Source organism: Bufo gargarizans, chromosome 2, assembly GCF_014858855.1.
Source record: "Bufo gargarizans isolate SCDJY-AF-19 chromosome 2, ASM1485885v1, whole genome shotgun sequence".
Classification (NCBI taxonomy): domain Eukaryota; kingdom Metazoa; phylum Chordata; class Amphibia; order Anura; family Bufonidae; genus Bufo; species Bufo gargarizans.
This window is the reverse complement of record NC_058081.1, coordinates 235,572,727-235,597,490: the sequence shown is the minus strand read 5'-3', so window position 1 is coordinate 235,597,490 and position 24,764 is coordinate 235,572,727. Positions and strand designations below refer to the sequence as shown.

The following is a 24,764-nucleotide window of genomic DNA, read 5'->3' as shown; positions in this document are numbered from 1 at the left end:
GAAAGTTACATAAAGGAAAAGCTTTATTAAAATAATTTTTCAGCTTTAGTTTATGTGAAAAGACCAGAGTAATGTGATTCTGAAAAGAAGTTGTCTGGCACAGGGTTGTGGGCTACTTTGCAGAAATTCTGCAGAAATTTCTGTGCGGATTTCTGTGCATTTCCGTACCAAATCCACATAAAAAACGTCACGTTTTGCTTGTGGTTTTTGATGCGGATTTGATTCTATGTTTCCACAGATCTCACCCTTGCATTAAATAGAATGAAAGCCGCACAAAACAACCATGCAAAGAATTGACATGCTACAGATTTAAAAATCCACATAACAGGTCAATTTCAGCATGGAAAGAAAAAGCTGTGTAAATGAGATTTGTCTCATACAGTTTGCTGGTTCTGTGTTAGGCCTCCTGCACACGACCATTTTTTTTCCCTGTTTAATGGCCGTTTTTTGCGTTCCATTCATTTCAATGGTTCCGCAAAAAAACTGAATGTACTCTGTATGCATTCCGTTTCCGTATTTCCGTTTTTCCGTTCCGTTTAAAGATAGAACATGTCCTATTATTGCCCGCAAATCACATTCCGTGGCTCCATTCAAGTCAATGGGTCCGCAAAAAAACGGAACACATACGGAAATGCATCCGTATGTCTTTCGTTTCCGTTCCGTTTTTTTTTGTGGACCCATCTATTGAAAATGTTATGCCCAGCCCAATTTTAGCTATGTAATTACTGTATACTGTATATGCCATACGGAAAAACGGAACGGAAAAACAGAACAGAAACGGAAACATAACCGAAACAAAAAACAGAACAATGGATCTGTGAAAAACAGACCGCAAAACACTAAAAAAAAGCCCTACGGTCGTGTGCAGGAGGCCTCAGTCTCCCATTTTTCAGCATGAGAATCTGCATGGGAAAAAATGTGTGTAACATGTGCAGGTAGCCTAAGGGCGTGGCCACGTGTATCAGGTCCACTGCAGGGTTTCCACAGTGGAAAATCTGCAGAATATCTGGCTGAAACCAAATTGTGCAGATTTTGGTTTAGAAATTCTGTGGATTAGAAGCAGATTTCATCCTCTGTATTGCAAAGGGTGAAGTCTGTTGCAGAAATCTGTAAACACAATTGACATTCTGCTGATTTAAAATTTGTACCTTATGTCATATGCAGACTTATGAAAGTCTCCTCCACGTTGCTGCTACTGTAAACGGTGTAGATTTTAATTCTGCTGCAGAAAATCTGTTAGTGTTTATGCTATCTGTACCCTAATAGACAAAACATGATTATAAATATTCTGTATTTTATTTTTTTTGTTCATATGACAGATGCTTAGTCTTCATGAAAGTCATACTTCACAGTCAGAAGGAAAATATATATTTTGCTATGAGGGTCATGACGTGGTAAAATCATTTAGTTTATTAGCAATAGTTATAATCAGGTTGCCAAGTACCATAAAAAGTCTAGTGAGAGTTTTTCCTTCTCCTTCAGTAACCATGGTTGATGGCTCTTGGATATTGTTTTGTCTTTCTTGGACTAATATAACGTAATATTCAGTACCACACTTACAGATTGAATAACATGCGGGACCTAATGACCTCCTGTCCTCTCTCAACCCTTTTTAATGATAAGCATGTATAATTACATTTTGTACAGTTTGCAGACTCTCCATATTTGCTCACGTCTTGGAAAGCAGCCTTTCATACAGTTGTAAACAATTTAAGAAAATGATCATTTGGTTATAATATACAAAACAGAAGTAAATCCAGTAAATCCATATTAAATTATGGATATAAACATATTTAAAATTAAACAGTTTAATAAAATATATGAAATATTTACATAATGCCAAACCAGTCAATATGTTGTTGATGTTTCATAAGCTCTACCTAAAAGGGTAATTGAAGATACTCAGTTTTCTACATCACCCTGTAAATTATTGCTGTTAGAGTCTTAAGATGTTTCAAGTACAAAAATTATGGTTGTAGTAGGTGTCTTGGCATGCGGTGGTGGTCAGATCTCCCACGTGACTTACGCTCTTGTGGGTTTACATGTTTCCATTTATTTGGAGACATTTTTAGTTTCCTCTTCCTCTTATCTGGACACCATACTTTTTCACAATATTCTTCAACTTTTTGAAAATTGCTATATCCAATCAACTGCAAGAACTCTTTGTACCATTGTCTGGATGACTGGGGGATGCTTGGTTGTCCAGGACATGGCATTTTTTGGAGCATAACTTCTTCCTCTTCTTCTTTGTGAAACATGTCATCAACACGTTCTTCTTCAACAATTTCCAGAGTAATTTTTCTAATTATATGGACATAAGAATTCTCCACAGTTTGGCAATAATATATCCCAGCATCTGATTTATGTATTTTTAGAAAAAGAAGTCCAAACTCCGTCATTATAACTCTTTCACATGTTTTCACCTAAAGGAAAAATACAAAGTGGGGACTTATCCAAAAGTGTTGCATGTTCATTCAATTTGATGCATCTTTAAACCTAACACTTTTGTCCAGAAATGTTACTCTAGTTTCTTTCATCCCTCACTAGAGTAATTTTGTGACTTCTTTTGTGACATTTTGAAAAGTCTCAGTTGATAAATCTGAAGTTAAATTAATTAAAGTAGCTAATCATGCCCACTTTCCCACCAAATATTACTATAAACTAGAGTGAGGGGTGTAAAAATGCAAAAACCCATAACATTTTTATGCAATCGTCAATTCTCTCGAAGGTCTGACTGGGGGGCCCTCTGTGCTCACGTTCCACTGCCATGGCTACTGGGGAGGGGTGGGGTGGTAAGAGCAGTACCGGCTCCATTAGCAGCAGCTTGAGTCTACAGTCGCTGATGAGCAACTTTCTTCACCTGCATAGTTAAGAAAACAAATCACCAGAAGCTAGACGTAGAGCAGAACCTGCACCAGCAGGTGGTGGCATACTTGGAGTGCACCCTGCCAGCCGACCTTGAAGATCCGTTGGACTACTGGGCAGCCAAACTAGATTTGTGGCTGCAACTGGCCGAGTTCGCCATGGAAAAGCAGTCCTGCCTGGCCAGTAGTGTGGCATCGTAGCGGGTGTTTAGTGCGGCTGGGGCTATAGTTACCTGAAGAAGAACTCACTTGTCCACCAAAAATGTGGAGAGACTGACCTTTGTCAAGATGAATCAGGCGTGGATCATCCAGGATTTCCACCCACCAATTCCTGATGCATCAGACTGGATCATCCATAGTGCCACACCAACACTTTTACAAAAGAGACTGGTTTCTTATGGCTACCTGCCCCAGCTGCTATTCTGATGCTGCCACCCGCCTGATGCCACACATCTGATGCCAAGTGCTGCTTATTTTACCCACCACCATCAGCGGGTACGGGTATTTCCACCCACCTTCACACTCGGTCACCTTGCCACTCTGTGGTCTCCAGATGCTGCTCCTACCTCCACTCTATGTCACCTTGCCACTATGTGGCCTCCTGATGCTGGTGCCACCTCCAGACTCTGTAATTGGCCACTCTGTGTTCTCCTCATGCTGCTTTCACCTCACCACTATGTCACCTTGCCACTCTGTAGTCTTCTCATGCTGCCACCACCTACACACTGTCATTGTGCCACTCTGTGGCCTACTGATGATGCCGCCACCTCCAAACTATGTCACCTTGCCACTCTGTGGCCTCCTCATGCTGCCCCTACCTCCACTCTATGTCACTTTGCCACTCTGTGGCCTCCTCATGCTGCCCCTACCTACACTCTATGTCACCTTGACATTTTGTGGCCTCCTGATGCCGCCACCTCTACACTCTGTCATTGTGCCACTCTGCGGCCTCCTGATGCTGCCACCACCTACAGACTTTGTAATTGGGCCACTCTGTGGTCTCCTTATGCTGCTCTCACCTCACCACAATGTCATAGGACTACTTTGTGGACTTTTCATGCTGTTCCCACTCTCCCTATTTCCTTGCTGGGCCACTATTTAGCCTTTTTGGTTTGGATGACATCATCATTTATTTGACTCTTCCTCTGATCTGTCAGAACAGGAAGGTAAAATGAGATGCACAATGGATCCTGTCTGAGTAGCAGCTGTAATCTTTCGTCATCGTGCCACTTTGCAGCCACCTGATGCTGCCGCCACCTCCAGACTCCAGACTGTCATTGGACCACTCTGTGGTCTTCCTTATGCTGCTTCCACCTCACCACTATGTCATAGGTCTACTCTGTGGATTTCTCATGCTGTTCCCACCCTCCCCACTTCATGACTGGGCCACAATTTTGCCTTTCGGCCTGGCTGACATCATCATTTATTTGACCTTTCTTCTTATCTGTCACAAGGAAGGTAAAATGGTATGCACAACGGATCCTTTCTGTGTAGCAGCTGTAAGGCCTGTATGGTCCCATCAGAATTGGCTTGTGATTTGGTAGCCAAAAGCAGGAGTGGGTACAAAACACAGAAGAATTCCAAATATTTTGTTCGTTGTGTCATCTCTGTTTTGGATCCACTCCTTTTTTTATTGGCTTTAGCAATACTGATGGATTACTGATTAGATGCTAACTGGGTGAAGGCGGATGCTCCACAGGCAGGATCTGTTTTTTGTGGGTTATTGTTCTGACAGATCAGAGGAAGGGCAAAATAATCAGTGATGTAGACACATATATATTCTTCTTGGCGCTAACATTGACCTATAAGGCTGAGTTTATACTTGAGTTATGGCCCCGTGACTGCCCAAATAAGTGAAGTGTGCAGTGATTCTAAGTGCGATGCCTGTCATCTACATGTCATACGAACTCACAGTATTATTTCACTACCAAAGCAGACTCCCTCTGTGTGTTACTGCAAGACACAATGTTCTACACCACTATAAAGACTCTCTGCAGCCAGGAAATAGCCGTTAGACGTTTGTAACGTAATTCACAGTAAATTTATTGAGATCGAACCAAATTTTTGCCAAAAAATTTTGCGCACTGGCCCATCCAATTTTTGAAAAATTCACTCATCTCTAGTGATGATTATTGTGGGCTAGGCAATTTTCCTTTTTGTTTCTGGTAATATATGGATTTAGGAATGTCTAACTTCAACTGGCATCAGAAATAATTACTTTATCTTTTTTTGTGAGCTAATTTGCATAGCTTGGCTTTTCAAGAAACATATTCAAATGAGCTTTTCTGACAAAAAGAATAAGAAAGGTAATTCTTTCTGATGCCAACTGATGTTAGACAAACTGTGGGCAGACTGCACATTTGCTAGTTACCCTGTCATTCCCCAGTGCAAGTGAATGGAGGCCACTAATGGACAGAATCCTCTCTCAGAGACCATGTTAACAGCACAGTACCAGGTCAAGGGACCTGCATGAAAACATGATTTACTCATCAGATATTAGTGCCGATAGTTTAATAATTCTTTCTTACTAGCTGAATGCACGTGCTGTTAGCAACACATGTGCAGGTAATAATATAAACTGGTCAAAGCCTTTAATGTATACATATTCTACAGTGTTTCATTCATACCTCATCTTTCTTTCCTTCTTGTGCTTTCTGCACAAACCAGATGACTTTAGATTGTAAGGAACGAGGCATACATTCCAATAAAGTGCTGTTATGTTCAACACCATATACTGTATACTCCTCAGTCTTTCTTACACCTTCTCCTGGAACATGAGAGAGAGAAAATTGAAATATGTAATTTATTTGTTGCTTTTGTTATTGTTATTAACATTATTTAGTTATTTAAGGTGGTAAAATAGAACAATAGTTTAGGGGGGTTTAACTACAAATTATTCAAAAAGATAAGATATGTGTACAGCATATATCATAATAAGCTACCAGGATTCATGTTCATGGCTGTATTATAAGCCTATATAGTGCAAATCCCCAATACAGTGCTTATGGACAGCTGTGCGCCCATATTGTGGCGGTAGAGTATTCTTTAGTACAAAATATATAGCTCACAGAGGCCTTCCATATGTCCAAGTGTGCCATTGGGGCAGTACTGTCAGCCAAGGGCCTGGAGCAGTCTCAAGACCATGCCCAGCCACTTCAGGTGTCTAACGGTTTCTGACACTGGCATCCTTGATAATGTTATGCATCTCAGCACAGCAAATATTAAAGAAATGTTGTGGTCCTTGGACCCAATATGGTTTAGGGGAAAGGTTTGTAAAATACATTTCTTTAAATTTCATTCAACAATAAATATAACTTACCATTAAAATGTTGTCCTGAACACTGCTGAGCTGCATTGCCATGTCGGACATCCTGTCTTCTGAAACGTCTGTCAAAAAGATGCCATCATATGCTTGTTATTGAAGCAATGGTATAGAAATATTCTATAATTTCTGTTAAAGGGGTCGTCTCACTTCAGTAAATGGCAATTATAATGTAAAGGAAGTTATTACAAGGCTATTACTTTACTAATGTATTGTGATTGTCCATATTGCCTCCTTTGATGGCTTGATTTATTTTTCATCGGATTATACACTGCATGATTCCAGGGGTTATGACCAACCTGAAATACAGCAGTGGTGGCCATCTGGCACAATATAGGACAAAGTTCTGGTGGCCTGGAATGTGGGGTTGCACATAGGCTTGCATGCGTACCAGCTCTGTATCTGCGCTACAGTGGTAACCTTAACCTCTATATAAGAGCAGCATATTGTACAATCACAATACATTAGTACCATATTTTTCATCCTATAAGACACACCTGCCCATAAGATGCACCTAGGTTTAAGAGGAGGAAAACAAGAAAATAAATATTTTTCATTAGACCTCAGATCAGACCAGCAATCAGACCCCCAGTGTTAATCAGACCTCAGCTCAGAGCCCCCATCCGACCCCCAATGTTAATAAGACCCTCAATCAGTCCTGAGCTCAGACCTTCAATGTTAATAAGATACCAATCTGACTTCTGATCAATCCCCCAATGTTTATAAGACCTGCAATCAGACCTCAGATTAGACCCCAATGTTAATAAGACCCTGTTCAGACCTCAGCTCAGACCCCCAATCAGACCTCAGATCAGACTTCAATGTGAAAAGATGCCCAATTCAGACCTCAGATCAGACTCCCCATTTGAATGAACCCAATCAGACCTCAGATCAGAGCTGTAGTATAAATGAGACCCCCCATTCAGACGACCTCAGATCAGAGCCCCAATGTGAATGACCCCCATTCAGACTCCCATGCTCAGAGCAGACAAAAAAAAACATTTTACCTCTCCTGCTCTTGATGCCGCCACCGCTCCTGTCATCCAGCCCTCTTCTTGTTCTTTCTGCCACATGCTATGCTGCGACAACACAGCAAACAGCCAACTAAGACCAGGAAGCAGTGAGTGCAGAACCAGGGGGGCACTGCATTCACAGCTTCCCGGTCCTCCTGTACTAATGAGCACTTCCATAATAGAAGCGCTAATTAGTATTGGCACTATAAGACGCTCTGACATTCCCCCCCACTTTAGGGGGGAAATGTGCATCTTATAGGGTGAAAAATATGGTAAGTACCTTGTATTAATTTTTTCTACATGATAATGCCATTTGAAGTGAGAAAAACCCTTTAAGTATATCTTCATCTTAATTGCATTTAAAATAATTAAAATATATTTATGTTATCAATTATTATCAAATGTGTATGCACAATAACAGTATATCATAGTATGTCCCAAAGTACGCTGTGAAATTCAGATCACAGATTTGACATGCTGTATTGAAAATACATTGCAATAAATGACCATAAAAATCAGCAAATACAGTTTGTACAGGATTTTTGATATATATGTTGAGGATATGGTAAGTATGTATGAAAATAGTTGAGCATCATAATTATGAATATTTCCTTGAGTGCCATATTTAAAGAGATTTCCGATCTCAGCCTGAGATGGATCATAGAGACAGCTAACAGTCTTTTTAAGATTACTGGGATTTTTTTTTTCATATGGGCAGCCCCAGTAATAAGCATCGATTGATGATAGTAAAATGTTGATTGGCGCTCATTAACAGCATTTATTAACTGCAGTTATCTTTAGTATGGGGACAAACAGGATCCTTCACAATCATAAAGTTTTTTAATTTTTTGCTAGCACATCTCTTTTAGACCTCTTTCACACAGTCAATGCTTGGTCAGTGTTTAATCAGTGATTTCCATTAATGATTTTTGAGTCAAAACCAGGTGAAGAAACACAGAATAGATGCAAATCTTTCCATTATACTTTATCCCTAAAAGTGCACCTGGGTCTTTCGTTTACACAAGAATTGCCATTTAAATAAGTGTAGAGGAGAGCAAGGAGATTTGATGGGACTCATCTTTTACTACCACATTAACCAAACTTTTGTAAAAGTATAATCCAATGGGTTAACATGGAACTTCTCCAAACCTTTTTAAGGTGCAATAATTAAATATTAAAATAATGAAAAAAAAATATTTTGTTTAAAGCCAATCTTGACTTGTACCTACCTCTTAGAGTGTATTCCAATGGGGAAATACCTGGTGCAAGACATGCCATCCCAAGCACAGTAGGGATCGCGTGCAAGGCAACAGTCAGCACATGCTGTACCATATATTTCACACTGATGAAGCTTTAATTGGGCCACACTTGATTTGGATCCAATGTACAGTTGCTGCTGTATAGATAAAAAAAAAAGACCTTTAGTGGAAGGTCAGTGAAGTTGTGGAACTCTGTGTGATGAAATGATTTAAAAAGAAACAGCTGACCAGGTCATAAGAAGTTGACATGTTTTCTTGAAGCAAAACAGCATAAAGGATCTTTTTTTTTTTTTTTGAGAAAATAGAACTATGTCTTATTTTTTTTTCCTTCCTCTGCATCACCCACCTATATATAAACCTAAAAAGCAGTCATTTATATTAACATCAATGTCCCAGTCTGTCCGGTGTAAAATGTTTGGGTAAAAAAATATATAAATATAGTCTCATTCAGATTCTTTTTTTTTTTTCTTATGTTTTATAATACATACTCTTTTTGCCGAAATCTCCATTGCAACAATAGGCTCCTGAATCTGAAAAAAACAAAACACCACGATGATGATTAAAATAAGACCATGATAAGCCATAAAGCAACTAAGTGTGGTTGTCCAAAAGAAATACATAAGCAAAATTGATTTTAAAATGTTCTATGTTTCAAGACTAAATAAAGTACAATGGATTTTATCTGAGTGCTGAACAAACTTCTGTTTTCCATATGCCAACTGGCACCCAGCCCTGTGCTTGTGCACCAACATAGTGGATGGAGGTGAGCTGATTCAATTTAGGGGTATAATAGAGGTAGGGCACAGCATTGAGTTCTAAGAATAGATTCTCTATAAGTGTAATTACTTTTGAAAATGGGTTGTGAATAGCTAGACAAGAAAGTTTACACCAGATTTTTTAAAAGTGACACAAAAATGGCACATTTCACTCCAGTAGGTGGTTGGGATACGCCAAATTTAGCAAACATGGGGCAATTTCTAAATTTAGCACAACTTATGAAATGTATTGTTTTCTATTAAAGCTAATATCATTTATCAAAAAAAAAAAAATTCACTGGTCAATAAAGACATAATTTACCTGAAACACCTGAAGTTCTTCAAGAATAACTTCCTCCATTGTTTCTGTTTCTTGGTTGTAAATTGTGATAGATTTGAGTACAATTCCATTGTCTGTATAAAAGTAGTACAATTTTATTTTTAAGAGCCCATAAAACAAAACATTTTGAAGTGTCAAGTATATAAAAATGTATGAATCTCACCAGAACTGGAAAATATAATCAGCTTAAGAATAAGTTGCTCTCTAGGTGACTAGTCCAATGGGTCTTTGTTGCTAAAAGTGAACCTACCCATCTAAATAGCATTAAGCACTATTACGTGAGAATTATTTTTTCCATAGACAATAAAATAATTGGACTATGTCTATGGTAAGATAATTGTTAACTAGCATTATAATTAAACAGGCAAATTAAATATTATTTTATAACTTAAGATAATATTTTGCAACTGGGACCTCCCCAACATCCCCAGACCATGTGCCAATTTCAATACTGTGTTTTTCTCATACAGCAGAGGAACCCTCTTCCCAGTCAGCATTGCTTGGTTGTGAGTGCTACTTCTGTACCATTTATAGGTTCCCCACTGGTAAGACTCACCTGTTCCTAGAAACATTACATCATATTGTCCATCATCTGCTTGCACTCTGTCCACAGCAATTTGTTTTAGGTTGTACTTTCCATCAACTTTTACAAGAATTGGTCTTTTATGTATTGGTTTAATGGGTTCGTACATCAGAGGATGACTTCTTGCAAACCGCAAGGCCTCGTCTGGATAATCTTTAGTGGTTCCATAGTGACCTCCATTCACTTTGCTTGGGCACTAGATTACAAAAACAAATCCAACTTAATTTCATAAATACATATAGATAGAGCAGATGACATAAAGTGGCACTCCCAGAACATTTTCCCCTTTCCCCAGTAATCTGGTATATTGTTTATTTCATAAACTTACACATCTCAATTCATTGTACTTTCAGCCTCTGTTACATTAGGCAGTTAGAACCCAATGAGAGTCACTGGATCCCATAATGTCTGCCACGTGAACAGGATATCAGTTTCTCTATTCATTCATATGAAAGCCTCAATGTCAGTTTGACAGGAACAAATAGAGAAACTGACTTCCTGTCTACACAGTAGATGCAACCTAACTGCTAAAAGTAACAGTCTGAAAGTGCAAGAATAAATTGACATATAAGTTTGATAAAGATAAGTAGCCTAGGCCCTCCTTTACTACCCCTTTGTTAATATTGCCATCTTCCATCTTCTCAAAGGTACAATGTACAGTCAGGAAATACATTATCAACTGAGGAGTTTAGAGAAAGCTGTGAAAGAGGAGGAGTGGGGTTCAGTTAGGAGAAAAAGGACTGGGCTCTTGCAGCGTTATGGACTGCCCAAATGAGCACTTATGTTTCATTTGTATAATGGATTGAGATTCTTTTTCTGAGGCATAGAAACTCTAGCAAGGGTAACAAGTATACCCTACATGCTGTTTATGCCTCCTACAGTCTTCTAGTTTAATTGGTGATAATAAGATGAAAAAATGGACTTGGATCCGAACTTCAGGGAAAATTTGATTTGCCACAAGATTTTCCCTGAATGGGGGTGAAAAATAAAACATACTTACCTCATCCGCTTGAGCGTGAAGACCCGGCTCTCACCATCTTCATTGAAGATCCCGTGCAAAATCTCGGATCTTCAATCAAGATGGCAGCGGCCGGATCTTCAAGATCAAATGAATGAGGTAAGCATGATTTTATTTTTTATTTTTTTTATTTTACACTTTAATGTTAATGTCAGATGCTGCGATTAGCTATGAACGTTGCATCTGAGGGGTACAATGACAAGGAGCAGCGCAATTGCCGCTCCCTGTCATTGCACCCACTGCTTACAAAGAAATCTCATCTAATAATGATGATCTTTAGTTATATAATGCCATTATATTCAGCACTCTAAAGTTCAGGGGCTCATGTACAAAGAGCCTTAAATAACATAGTAACAGACAAGTCAATAATTATAACATGAGGAATGAGGGCCCTGCTCGCAAGAGCTTACAATCTATGAAGGGAAAGGGGTGACACAAAAGGTAAAAGTTCTTGTTTTGTACAATGGTCCAGCCATCTTGGGAAAATAAGGGAGCAGATATAAAGCTACATGAGCCAATCACCAGCCAATATCTGAAAAGCTTCTGGGTGCATGGATGCAGTGGAGAGTTTGGAGGAGGATCAGGTTCAAAAAATTATAAAGTGGCTATATATGGAGAGGAGTTAGATCAGGAGATGTGTTTTTAGAGAGAACCTAAAACTGTGTATATTGTGATTTAACCTAATTTCTTGGGGTAGGGCATTCCAGAGAACAGGTGCAGCTCGGAGAAGTCTTGGAGCTGGGAGTGAGAGGTTCGGATTATGGCGGATATCAGTCATAAATCATTTACAGAGCAAAAAGTATGGGAAGGATGATAGACAGAGATGAGGGAGGAGATGTAGGGGGCGCAGCACTGTAGAGAGCTTTGTGGGTGAGAATAAGCATTTTAAATTTGATTCTATACTGTATGGGCAACAACTGGCACAGGGTGGTGGCATTAGAGTAGCACTTGGACAGATAGGTGACCCTAGCTGCTGCATTAAGGATAGATTGGGGAGGGCAGAGTCTGGTGAGGAGGAGGCCAATTAATAGTACGTTACAGTAATCAAGGCGGGAATGGATAAGGATGACAATGACAGTTTTTGTTGTTTCCATAGTGAGAAAGGGGCGGATTCTAGAGATGTTTTTGATGTGCAGGGGACATGAGCGGGCGATAGACTAAATATGGGGGGTGAAGGAAAGATCAGTGTCAAGCATAAAACAGAGACAGCAGGCATGCTGCCTAGGAGTGATGATGGTGTCACACACTGAGAGGGAGATATTAAGTTTCTGTAGGTTAGTAGATGGAGAGAACACAAGATTTCAGTTTTTGAAAGATTTAGTTTCAGATAGAGAGAGAGGACATGGTGTTACAGACAGCAGAAAGACAGTCACTGGTGTTCTGTAACACAGTAGGGGTGATGTTGGGGGATGAAGTGTATAGTGTTGTGTCATCAGCATAGAGATGGTACTGGAAACCAAATCTGCCGATGGTTTTATCAATTGAGGCTGTGTAGAGAGAGAAGAGGAGAGGGCCTAGGACTGAACCCTGAGGAACCCCAACAGGAGAGTAGTCACCCTTGCATTTTGCTGTCAGGAGGTAATTTGTCACTTTGGTGAGGGCAGTTTCTATAGAATGTAGGGTGTGGTAACCAAATTGTAATGGATCAAGGAGAGAGCAAGTAGTGAGATAGCCGATACGACGAGAGTAGACCAGACACTCCAGGAGTTTAGAGATGAAGGGAAGATTGGAGACTGGTCTGTAGTTAGTTGTACAGGAAGGGTCATCTCTAATGATCTCCTACTAAAAATAAGTTGTTGCTTGCAATTGTTCTCTAAAAGTCCCTTCAAGGTGTCCAGTACAAGTGACTCTTTTTTTTAAGCATTTAAGGCTGCTGTCATTAGTGCCATGTAGCAGCTAAATGAGTGAGAGAGAGCTCTCAGGGAGGAAAGCATACATGACAACATTTCTATTTCTTTTCTATGTTTATGTGATATATATTTGGTCAGACCTTCATTTTTGTGGGACAAGTTGGAGAATTTTTAGGCAAGATTTTCAAATGCATATATTGTAAACTAGCATAAATTATTTAGAACTTTTTAGAATGACAAACTGCATGACAAAAACATTACTGCCATTGTTTTCCATTTATTTAATTATTTCATTTTTGCACTGCTTGCCATTCATCATAACTGACAAGATACCTGTACAGTTACTTAAAAAAATGCTAGGAAATTTGGGATACCTAACAAATTTATATTTCTCATTGTTACATTTTTATTCAATAAAAATACCTTAAATCATGCTTAGGGCTCTTTCACACTTGTATTCTTGTCTTCCGGCATAGAGTTCCGTCGTCGGGGCTCTATGCCGGAAGAATCCTGATCAGGATTATCCTAATGCATTCTGAATGGAGTGAAATCCGTTCAGGATGCATCAGGATGTCTTCAGTTCCGGAACGGAATGTTTTTTGGCCGGAGAAAATACAGCTTTTTGCTCCGGCCAAAAATCCTGAACACTTGCCGCAAGGCCGGATCCGGAATTAATGCCCATTGAAAGGCATTGATCCGGATCCGGCCTTAAGCTAAACGTTGTTTCGGCGCATTGCCGGATACGACGTTTAGCTTTTTCTCAATGGTTACCATGGCTGCCGGGACGCTAAAGTGTAGTGGGGAGCGGGGGACCAGCATACTTACCGTCCGTGCGGCTCCCGGGGCGTTCCAGAGTGACGTCAGGGCGCCCCAGGCGCATGGATGAGGTGATCGCATGGCACGTCATCCATGCGCATGGGGCGCTCTGACGTCATTCTGGAGCGCCCCGGGAGCCGCGCGGACTGTAAGTATACCGCTCCCCCGCTCCCCGCTCCTACTATGGCAACCAGGACTGTAATAGCATCCTGGCTGCCATAGTAACACTGAAAGCATTTTGAAGACGGATCCGTCTTCAAATGCTTTCAGTACACTTGCGTTTTTCCGGATCCGGCGTGTACCTCCGGCAAGTGGAGTACACGCCGGATCCGGACAACGCAAGTGTGAAAGAGGCCTTATTCAGTTTATCCTTTTGTGCCATTTTTATTAAAGTAAACTTTGTTTTTAATAGTTTGTTAATTCCATTAGAAAATTTTTATTTTTTTATTATTGTTTTCAATATTATAATGCAATAATATGCATTATATCTGGGCAACCAAGAAATCTACCCCATTTAAAGGGCTAATATCACAGGTGGGTGTCTATTGGCTTGGATATTATTGTCCAAAATGTAGGAGGGGGAGCATTGGAACACTGTGAAAGGAAAGGGCTACTATAGTATATTAGTATGTAAATAGTGCTATGATGGGAAACTGTTTCTATGTGATTTGGCTTTCATGAGTGAGAGACAAAATAGCTATTCTGAAAGCCCATGGATATTGTTTAATTAGCACATTTGCACCTACTCATTCAATGCATGAAATTGAAATGCAGTGCAATCTGCGCGCAGCAAGTTATAGAGCAGGGGTTGAGCAGATTGATATTTAGTTTTTGTGTGAAAAGATTCAGTAAAACTTGTAATTTATAATCTATCATTTAAATTTTTTTTGAACTTATATGTACCTGTGTGCTGTCTTATCATGCTGTCAGTGTTATCCAACACATTCCAGAACTGTAAGGGTTACATAGCATCATAAATCAGTATAATGCTATGTGACCCCAGTCAGCGCTTGCAGGTCAGGCCGGGAGCTGCGATGTGGACAGGCTCCAGGAGGAAAGCTCATCTGCAGGGGGCCGTGGGGTCTCTCACTCCTCTTCTCCCATCTTGGCCTGCAATTACTCAGTCTCTGGAGACGGTGTGCTGACTTACTGTGCGCTCCTGTGCTGGCAGGTGGGCGGAGACTTCGATACAGGAGCCAGGAGGAGCGGGGGCCGCCTGCAGGAAGTGATATGTACGGTACTCATATGCACGATGCAGGGGCAGGCTGACATAGATGTAGGAGCGGTCAGCTCGCGGCTAGCATATGACCGCTCCTATTACTGCCCAACCGACATGTCCCTGCTACTTGCCCGCACAGGGCTAAACAACTGTTCAAACTACTTGCCCGGTGCCCGGAACTGCATGTCCCAGGTGTCGGGCGATAGGAATTCCACACCCCTTAAAGTGGAGGTTTCCTGTGTAGAACGGCTGGCGCTGCTAGAGGGCAGACATTCTCTGGCTTGTAGGCTGCCGCGCATGCGCTGAAGAGGCGGCTTTCTTGTGTCAAAAAAAAAAAAGCGAGAATAAAAGGTGAAGGCTGGCGGCTGTCGGCGGCTACGCGGGCCACATGACGAGGTCTGGCGGGCCGGATCCGGCCCGCGGGCCTTGTGTTTGACACCCGTGTTCTAAATGTATTTTTCATTTACCCAATTACGTGCCATTTTTGAGTACTATCAACCCGATATATACTGTATTTGTCCCTCTCAACCTCTTGAACTTCATACAGCCAACACACTGCTGTGTACTTAGTTCTCATACTATAGCTTATTTAGAAGTCATGTGAAACTTGATTGCAGCTTGGCATTACATTAGCTTGATGTGTCATGCCATTACACACTGAATAATTTAGCTCAGCAGGAGGCAGAGGAATAGAACAAAACGATTGCTTAAAGCTGGTAGTTATTTTTGTCTAGTTGCATGGTATTTCTGAATTTAGTTGAAATATGTTGTGTAAAAATAGCTTGAAATACTGCTGGAAAAAAAAACTTACTGAGCCAGGTCTTGGGTAAGGAACTTTGCCCTCATACATTGTCCAGTGGTATTCTGGTCCTTCCTTGTGTGCATAGGGGCCATTAAATGCTTCACGTATGCTGGCCATTTGATAAACACAAACCGCATACCCTTTAAAAATATTGCTGGAATAAAAGAAAAAAAAAAACATAGTGTTCAAATATTTTAAAACTTTAAAATGTTTTTAATTAAATTATCTATCTATCTCATATCTATTCATCGATCTATCTATCTATCTATCTATCTATTTACAATCTATCTATCTATCTAGTTTACATTTTTCAAACCAGCACCTGGATTTGATTACTTTTGTAACTGTATGTAATTAAATATTGAGCATAGCCAGTGAGCTATTTAATAAAATGTATCTGTTTAGCGACATCTGATGTTTATTCTTTTCCTTATTGTTTGTCTGTCTCACTGAGCTAGTCGAACGTGCCCAGTTTAAAACTTTACAGCCATATCTTCTGTTACACTGAAAAAAAATATAAATGCAACACTTTCGGTTTTGCTCCCATAGTCTGCAACTTCGCACAGCTATTGAAGAGGAGTGGACCAACATTCCAACAGGCCACAATCAACAACCTGATCAACTCTATGCAACGGAGATGTATTGCACTGCGTGAAGCAAATGGTGGCCACACCAGATACTAACTGGTTTTCTGACGCCCACCCCCCAGAAAGGCAAAACTGTGCACATTTCAGAGTGGCCTTTAATTGTGGGCAGTCTAAGGCACACCTGTGCAATATTCATGCTGTCTAATCAGCACCTTGATATGCCACACCTGTGAGGTGGGATGGATTATCTCGGTAAAGGAGAAGTGCTCACTAGCACAGATTTAGACAGATTTGTGAACAATATTTGAGAGTAATGGGTCTTTTGTGTATGTAGAAAATGTTTCAGATCTTTGAGTTCAGCTCATGCAAAATGGGAGCAAAACCAAAAGTGTTGCTTTTATGTTTTTGTTCAGTGTAACAGAAGATATGCAAGAAGCTGTGGCAGTTAAAGGGAGAGAGCTGCAGCAGAAAGGACATGACCCCTGAGCTGCTAGGCTGAAGATGATCTAGCAAAGCAACTGAAACAATGAATGTGGAAATGTCTGGACCCATGTGAGGTACAGGGCTGGTTCTAGTTTTGTTAGAAAGGTATTGCCATTTACTATATGATGTTTGATTTACATTTTTTACATCACTCATGGCATAACCCCTTTAAGAGGTTGTCCAAAACTACTTTTTTTTTTTAGCTTATCTACTGTACATACAGCAACTATGTGGTCATTTATCCAATAGATGTTATAAATGTGTATACCTATAATCATCAAGATCACTTCACTGCTATAATGAACTATCCTTTATATCGTACATCCCTAAAATGCATTTGTTCTCTATGCACGGTTCACTTTTTGCTTTTCAGGCATGTTGGAGGTATACATCAGGAGTATGTTCCAATCAATAGTCCGACACATCTATGGACCTCTTTGCACCTAGTGTACTGTATGTCAGGAGTCTTTTTCGCTGTTCAAGCACTTGGGACCACTAAGGCCATTGACTGGCTGGAGTAGTCATGGGATAAAATCCCCTCTGGTCTGGGCGGAAGCGGCTGGGAACTGACAGTGGCATTAGAGCAGTGGGACTCTTGCTTATAAAGAAAATACATAACTCATTCAGTTCAATAACAAATCATTATAATATATACAATACCATATTCAAAAATACACAAGTACCCTTATTCTTGGAAATGATATATACTTTGTTGTCTTTGCTCACCTTGTGGTACTGAATAGTGCGAAGATCTCTGGGTTCTTTGCATCTCTATTATGCATTAAAAATACATCCTCTATGTTTGACAAAAAACAGATATTACTATATTATCCAACACATTTTATATACAACTTATTTATATACCTGTCATACTATGCAAAAATGTACAACTTTTTTTTCCATTGTTGAAAAATTAAAGGTGTTGTCCTGGTTCAGAGCTGAACCCGGACATAAGCTCCCCTTCACTCCTTTAGCATGCATGACTGGAGCATTAAAGCATTTCTTGCTCAGATGCGCACCATTGCCCTGCGCTGCATTACATGATGATGTGAGCAACAGTGATGGCCAGTTTGCAGTGTTTGCCGACAAACACATGCGATCTACCATCTTTATTCCCAAGTCCGGCGATGCAGAGGTAAGTCCTTACCTGTGCCTGCGCCTCGAGCCGCTCTGAAACACATGCGGTCACCGGGAGCAGGCAGTTCCGAGAACAGCCCGATGAAGGCTGTTCTCGGAACTGCCTGCCCCCGGTGACCGCATGTGTTACAGAGCTGCTTGCGGCGCAGGCACAGGTAAGGACTTACCTCTGCATCGCCGGGCTTGGGAATAAAGATGGCAGAGCACATGTGTTCGTCGGCGAACACTGCGAACTGGCCATCACTGGTGAGCAAGTACAATAGAACCACAATCAAATAGGAATTTATTGCATTAGAAATAACTAAGATGCAGTTAGTTAAGGTCAGGGGGGTTTGGTTGGTCCAGGAGATGCAGCCGGACTGGGTAGTGTTTCCCGGATGGAACATGGTTGTGTGAATCAGCCCTAACCATTTAAATTATTGTCACTGAATGATCTGATAGTCCAGATTCTCACAAGACCAGGAGAGGATGTTAGTCATTATATAAACATAAAATCATGGTTTTCTTTCTGAATAGAAAATACAGAACTTAAGTACTTTTGGTTATGATACAACCTTTGTATTTGAGGCTCAAGGGGAATAAATCATTTGCTTTGTATGATGTACAATGCATTTGGAAAGTCTTCAGACCCTTTCAATTTTTTCACATTTTGTTATGTTGCAGCCTTGTGCTAAAATAACAATAAAAAATCAAGTTCCCCCTATCATCTTCACTCAATACCCTATAATGTGAAAGCGAAAACAGAATTTTAGAAATTTTTGCAAATTTGTTCAAAAGGAAGAACTAAAATTTCACATGGATGTAAGTATTTAGCTCTGGGGCCTCAAATTTCTCTTGATCGCCTTTGAGTTGTGTCTACACCTTGATTGGAGTGCAGATGTGTTAAATTCAATTGATTGGATATGATTTGGAAAGACACAACTCAGTTGTCTCACAACTGACAATGCATATCAGAGCAAAAACCAAGCCATGAAGAAGAAAGCACTGCCTGTAGAGATCAGAGACAAGATAGTGTGGAGGCACAGATCTGGAGAAGGGTACAAACATTTATGCTGCATTGAAAGTTCCCAAGAGCACAGTGGCCTCCATAATTCTTAAATGGAACATGTTTGTAACAACTAGGACTCTTCTTAGAACTGGATGCCCCACCAAACTAATAGGGGGAAGAGCTTTGATAAAAGAGATGAGAAGAACCCAGAGATCCTGCGTGCAGGGGGGAGAAACTTCCAAAAATTCTACCATCCCTGTAGCATTTCACCGTTCTGGGCTTTATGGCAGAATGGCCAGAAAGAAGCCTCTCATCAGTAAAAAAATAAATGAAAGCCCACCTGGAGTTTGCAAAAGACATATAAAGGGTCCTCAGATTGTGAGAAAAAAAATTCTCTGGTCTGATGAAACCAAAATGAAGTTTTTGGCCCAATTTTTAAGCGTCATGTTTGGAGGAAACCTTGCACTATTAACTAGAATTTAGTGTTAGGAACCCGTCTAACAGAGATCGCCTTGACGTGCGGCAGACGGGCTCAAATAATTTTGTACAAAACGATTTGCCAAGTATCTCTCACTTATAGTGTAGCACTTGTAATTATTATGCAATTTTGTACTTTATATTGCAGTGAGTTGTCGCATTGCATGTTTCGTCTTTTAGTGTTGTTCCCTGCCATAGCAATGTGCTCCTACTGTTTGGGATGTTCTGACTGACCCCCCTTTTTTTCTTTCTTTGCAGTTTGTACTGGAGGTGTGGCTGCCTCCTCAGTCATGCACTCCTGACCACCTTGTCTGCCCTATAAGCTGATTTTAATTAGTGTGAGTATATAGTCAGGCCTGCTCCCCCTCACTCACTAAAGCCATTTGGCACCAGGAGTGAGATAGTTTGTGGACTCTCACTGCGGTCTTTGGTGGCCATTTGGCGCCGGGGGTGTTGTGGAGTAGGCCTGCATGCATGTTGGTACCTGCACTCATTGGATACAGTGGAGGCCATTTTGGCACCCAAAATGACAGTTATTGAAGCAGACCCAGTGTGCATGTGGAACCTACACTCCCTGAAGTGTATGGTAGCCGTCATGGCACTTAACAGGTAGAATTTAGTGTTAGGAACCCGTTCGGCAAACGGGCTCAAATAATTTTGTACAAAACGATTTGCCAAATATCTCTCACTTATAGTGTAGCACTTGTAATTATTATGCAATTTTGTACTCTATATTGCAGTGAGTTGTCGCATTGCATGTTTTGTCTTTTAATATTGTTCCCTGCCATAGCAATGTGCTCCTACGGTTTGGTATGTGCTGACTGACCCCCTTTTTTGTCTTACTATTAACCACCTGCCTAATACTATCCCCACAGCAAAACATCATCATGCTGTGGGGAAGGGGGGGTTAGAAGCTGGGACAGGGAGACTGGTTAGGTTTGATGGAAAGCTGAATTGAGCAAAGTACAGTGATATTCTTACTGAAAACCTGATCTACAGTGCTCTGGACCTCAGACTGGGCTGAAGGTTTACCTTCCAACAAGACAATGACCATAAGCACACATCTAGGACAACTAGGGACAACTCTAGCAATGTCTTTGAATGGTTTAGCCAGAGCCCGGACTTAAAAGCAGGCAAACATCGATGGAGAGACCTGAAAATGGCTGTCCACCAAAGGTCCCCATTCAATCTGACAGAGCTGGACTGCAGGCTGCAATCGTTGCCAAAGAAGATTCAACTAGTTGCAGAGTAAAGGGTCACAAATTACAATACATCAATGCAATATTTTTGTTTTTCCTTTTCAATAAATTAACAAAGATTTCAAGCATTCTGGTTTCACCTTGTCATTATGAAGTATTGAGGGCAGAATGATGGGGAAAGCACAAGGCTGCAACATACACAAAATATAAGTGAAAGGGTCTGAAGACTCTCATGCACTGTAGTTGAAAAGCTTTAGCATTTTCATTGTGTTTTCCTTTTTATATATTTTATAATATGTATGAATCATAAAATACATTTAAGGCTCTAAATACAATTGTTCTTTCAAGAAGGATACAATGCATATGATGTCAGAAAATTATATATATATATATATATATATATATATATATATACACTGTATGTAAATAAATGTTTAAAGGCTTTATTGTGTATTACTTTAGTCATCCTCCTGAGTTACTTTGTGTAATGTTAAATGATAAATTCTGATTGGATTATACTGATTTTACTGCTATATTTTTCTCTGCGTACAAATCATTCACAAGTATTTCATTATTTCAAATAAAAAATAAAAAACTTACCAAGTTCATCAAAATGTGTGTCAATTCCATTGCGACCAGGAACTGAACAGGTCAGTCTGGCTTTAAGAAAAGTGGTCCACTTGTTTACCATCATTCTTTGTCCTCCAACATCATTCTAAAACAATAAATATATGGTCTATTGCTTTACCTTAAAGGGAACATGTCACCCCCTTAAGCCCTATTAAATCCAGTACTACATGAATAGTACTCCTGCCTTTGACTCTGGATCACTAGGTTGTAATTCCATATTCACCCCCAGTTACCCTGCTGTGTTCCTGAAAAACCATGCTGAAATACATTTCGAGGAATCATGCGCATGCACACATGATGGAGAAGACTATAGCATGAGTCCTCTCAATGTATTCCAGTGCAGGCACACATCATTGGAATAGGGGTGAGCATGGACATATAACTTCATAATTAGTAGTGCCACCCCTGACTACAGATTACTAAGTTATATGTCCATGCTCACCCCTGTTCCAATAATGTGTGCCTGCACTGGAATACATTGAGAGGACTGCTATAGTCTTCTCCATCATGTGTGCATGCGCATGAGTCCTCTCAATATATTACAGTGCAGGTACACATCATTGGAACAGGGGTGAGCATGGACATATAACTTCATAATTAGTAGTGGTGCCACCCCTGACTACAGATTACTAAGTACCGCACTTAAAAGGGTTCAAGGGAAGTGATGGATTCCCTTTTTAAACTCCCCCCGCCCCATCTCCCATTTAAGGTGGAAACTTTTGCAATTGGTTAAAGGTAAATAAACCAAAATTTATCTTGTCATATGGTATGTCATAGATACATGATCTGGGATCACCACTGATTTGTAAGACAACATTCTTTTATTATATTATGTCAGATTTCCAGTAATAACCTTAACCAATGGGATCTTCTTCCATATAGCATAATCATGCTTTCAAAAACGAACGTGTTAATGCCTTTAATTTATTCTGCAGCAGGATAATGACCCCAAACATATAGCCAATGTTGTTAAGAACTATGTTCAGTGTTAAAGAAGGACAAAAAGTCCTGGAAGTGATAGTATGGCCCCACGGCCCTGATCTCAACATCATTGTATTTGTTTGGGATTACATGATGAAACAGAAGGATTTGAGCAAGCCTACATCCACAGAAGATCTGTGGTTAGTTCTCCAACATGTTTTGAACAATCTTCCTGCTGAGTTACTTCAAAAACTGAGTGCGAGTGTACCTAGAAGAATTGATGTTCTTGTTTATTCACTTTGCATTTTAAACTATAACATTCTGAATTAGCAGCATTTTTCCTGCATCTGTCTAAAACTTTTGCTAGTAATGTGTATCTATGACAATAGAAGACTTTTCATATAATTGTTCCTTTAAGATCTATAGTAAATGCTTACAAGAGGAGTCAGTAAAATATAAATGTATTAATTATAGTGGATGGCACTCCTGGGTATGATGTTCGGTGCTCAGTGGAAGGGGTCAACCACAATATATATATAGAAACCACGGCACTCGATAAGTCGCTTTTCAAAATTCAATTCATTTATTTGTTGTCCATCCCAAAAAGATCTTTTTTATATTGCAATTGGCCAATTGCTATATAAAAAAGATCCTTTTGGGATGGACAACAAATAAATGAATTGAATTTTGAAAAATGACTTATCGAGTGCCGTGGTTTCTATATATATAGTAAAATATAAATGACTATATAATAAAACATGTATCACTCAATTTATAGTTTATAGAAAGTTGTGTGACGTATGTTGTAATATAGTGAAATAACGTATTTACCGCACAGACTCGTCCTACTCGAGAATAAAGAGCGTGGATTCCGTCTCCTTCTATTGCCTTTTCAGTGTAAAAGAAGTATATTTTATTGTCATCCTTGTCTTCATTGTCTGGAATCAAGAAGGAGTCCACAAACTTGGGCTCTAAACAAAAACATAAGAACACATAGTGATTTATAGTTTTCTTTTCAATAAGGTTGTATTTCAAGTAATTTTGTAATGAATGAACTTATTTTAACTATTTATAGTTAATGAGAAAATGGTAGCAGTAAAAGAACCATTCATATTGATAAGTCCTATCTATCCATTATGGATATGAAAGTCTGACGCTACACTTTTATTATGTAAAATAAGCCCTTCAAAACAAACAAATCACAAAGACAAAAATCTGCATAAAAACTGCCCTGAAACGGCAAAGAGTGCACAAGAGTTATTATAAATCACCTTTTAAGATGCGATCATCATCATGCTCTGTTCTTATATATGGCAGATGCCCCATACTTCTGAATAAAGTAGCATCTCTTCCCCAGAAATCATTGTAAAGGCCGACAAATAATTCACCGCCTGCATGGAAATAAAATGATAATATATCATTTTTAATTAATGTATTCAAAATATGACATTAGATATTGTATTTTATAGCCCTGGTTCAGATGGCTGCATATTTCTTCCATGTTCTATTCACTTGTGCAACGGACTGTCCACGAGTCAAGTACACATGAATCCAAGAAAGTCCATGGGGCAATTCACCCCTCCACCAAGGATCTGTATGCAGGGCAAGCACTAATCTGGTCCTTGATTTGAGGAATACAGACCTAGAGATCATTGGAAACAGTTGTCTCTAGCGATTAACAGGTTCATGTCCTATATGGACTTCACTGAAATTAAAAATCCCATGGTGGCAACATGGATGATTTTTAATACAGCCCTCTGAATCCAGTCTTATTGGAAGACTCCGCAGATCAACCTGGTTCCAGGATATTAATATTTTGTGTAATAAAATGCTATTACATGTATATCTATCTATCTATCTATCTATCTATCTCATATGTAAGTTAAACAAACTCCACAGCACTTCCAAAAACAAGTGTGCGTTTATTCACCAAATAACCGCTCAGTGATCACTGCTTGAGAAAGGGTCCATTGAGCAGAACGAAATGTCACTGCTATTTGGTGAATAAACACACGCTTGTTTTTGGAAGTACCGTGGAGTTTGTTTTACTTATATGCTTTGGTTGGTGGATCACTATATCTATCTATCTATCTATCTATCTATCTATTTTATATCTATCTCATATCTATCTATCAATCAAGCTTTATTGGAAGGTCTAAAATTATCCATTAGTATTGCTAAAGCATGTGGGAAATAGGGGGTTAAGAAATGGAGACACACCCGGGGTTGGTGTATAGGAGTCCGTGGCATATCGTGATGGGGGGGAAGGGATGCAGACATACCCTGGGTTAGGGTATCAGAGTCCATGGCATATCATGCTCCTCTCAGTCTGTGGCAGGCACTGATATATTGTGCTGCTATGTCCACAGTCTCCTCATCCTCTCCCAGCATGATGGGCAGTTTTTCTTCCTCCTCCATGGAGCTGAAGTCTGGTAGTAATTTTGAGAGTCTTTTATGGTGGCTGTCCCTCACTGCTGAGTATTTGGGACAGTATATCAGGA

The 24,764-nt window shown here is 39.9% G+C and overlaps 1 protein-coding gene across 2 annotated transcripts in view; it reads right to left on the bottom strand.

Moving 5' to 3' along the window:
- Nucleotides 1–765: 765 nt before the first annotated feature.
- The window catches only part of SEMA3E (semaphorin 3E), a 174,372-nt gene continuing 150,373 nt past the window's right edge, over nt 766–24,764 (bottom strand). Inside the window, exons 6-17 of one of the 2 annotated variants that reach the window (XM_044276765.1) lie at nt 23,535–23,654; nt 23,095–23,234; nt 21,313–21,427; nt 17,638–17,707; nt 15,851–15,995; nt 10,110–10,332; nt 9,536–9,627; nt 8,947–8,988; nt 8,429–8,595; nt 6,184–6,251; nt 5,492–5,631; nt 766–2,423 (exon numbers count right to left, since the gene is read on the bottom strand). In XM_044276765.1, coding sequence (XP_044132700.1) covers nt 1,968–2,423; nt 5,492–5,631; nt 6,184–6,251; nt 8,429–8,595; nt 8,947–8,988; nt 9,536–9,627; nt 10,110–10,332; nt 15,851–15,995; nt 17,638–17,707; nt 21,313–21,427; nt 23,095–23,234; nt 23,535–23,654 — 1,778 coding nt within the window. In that variant the 3' untranslated portion in view covers nt 766–1,967. The remainder of the gene's footprint in view (nt 2,424–5,491; nt 5,632–6,183; nt 6,252–8,428; nt 8,596–8,946; nt 8,989–9,535; nt 9,628–10,109; nt 10,333–15,850; nt 15,996–17,637; nt 17,708–21,312; nt 21,428–23,094; nt 23,235–23,534; nt 23,655–24,764) is intronic. The other variant, XM_044276766.1, reaches the window with a different exon arrangement.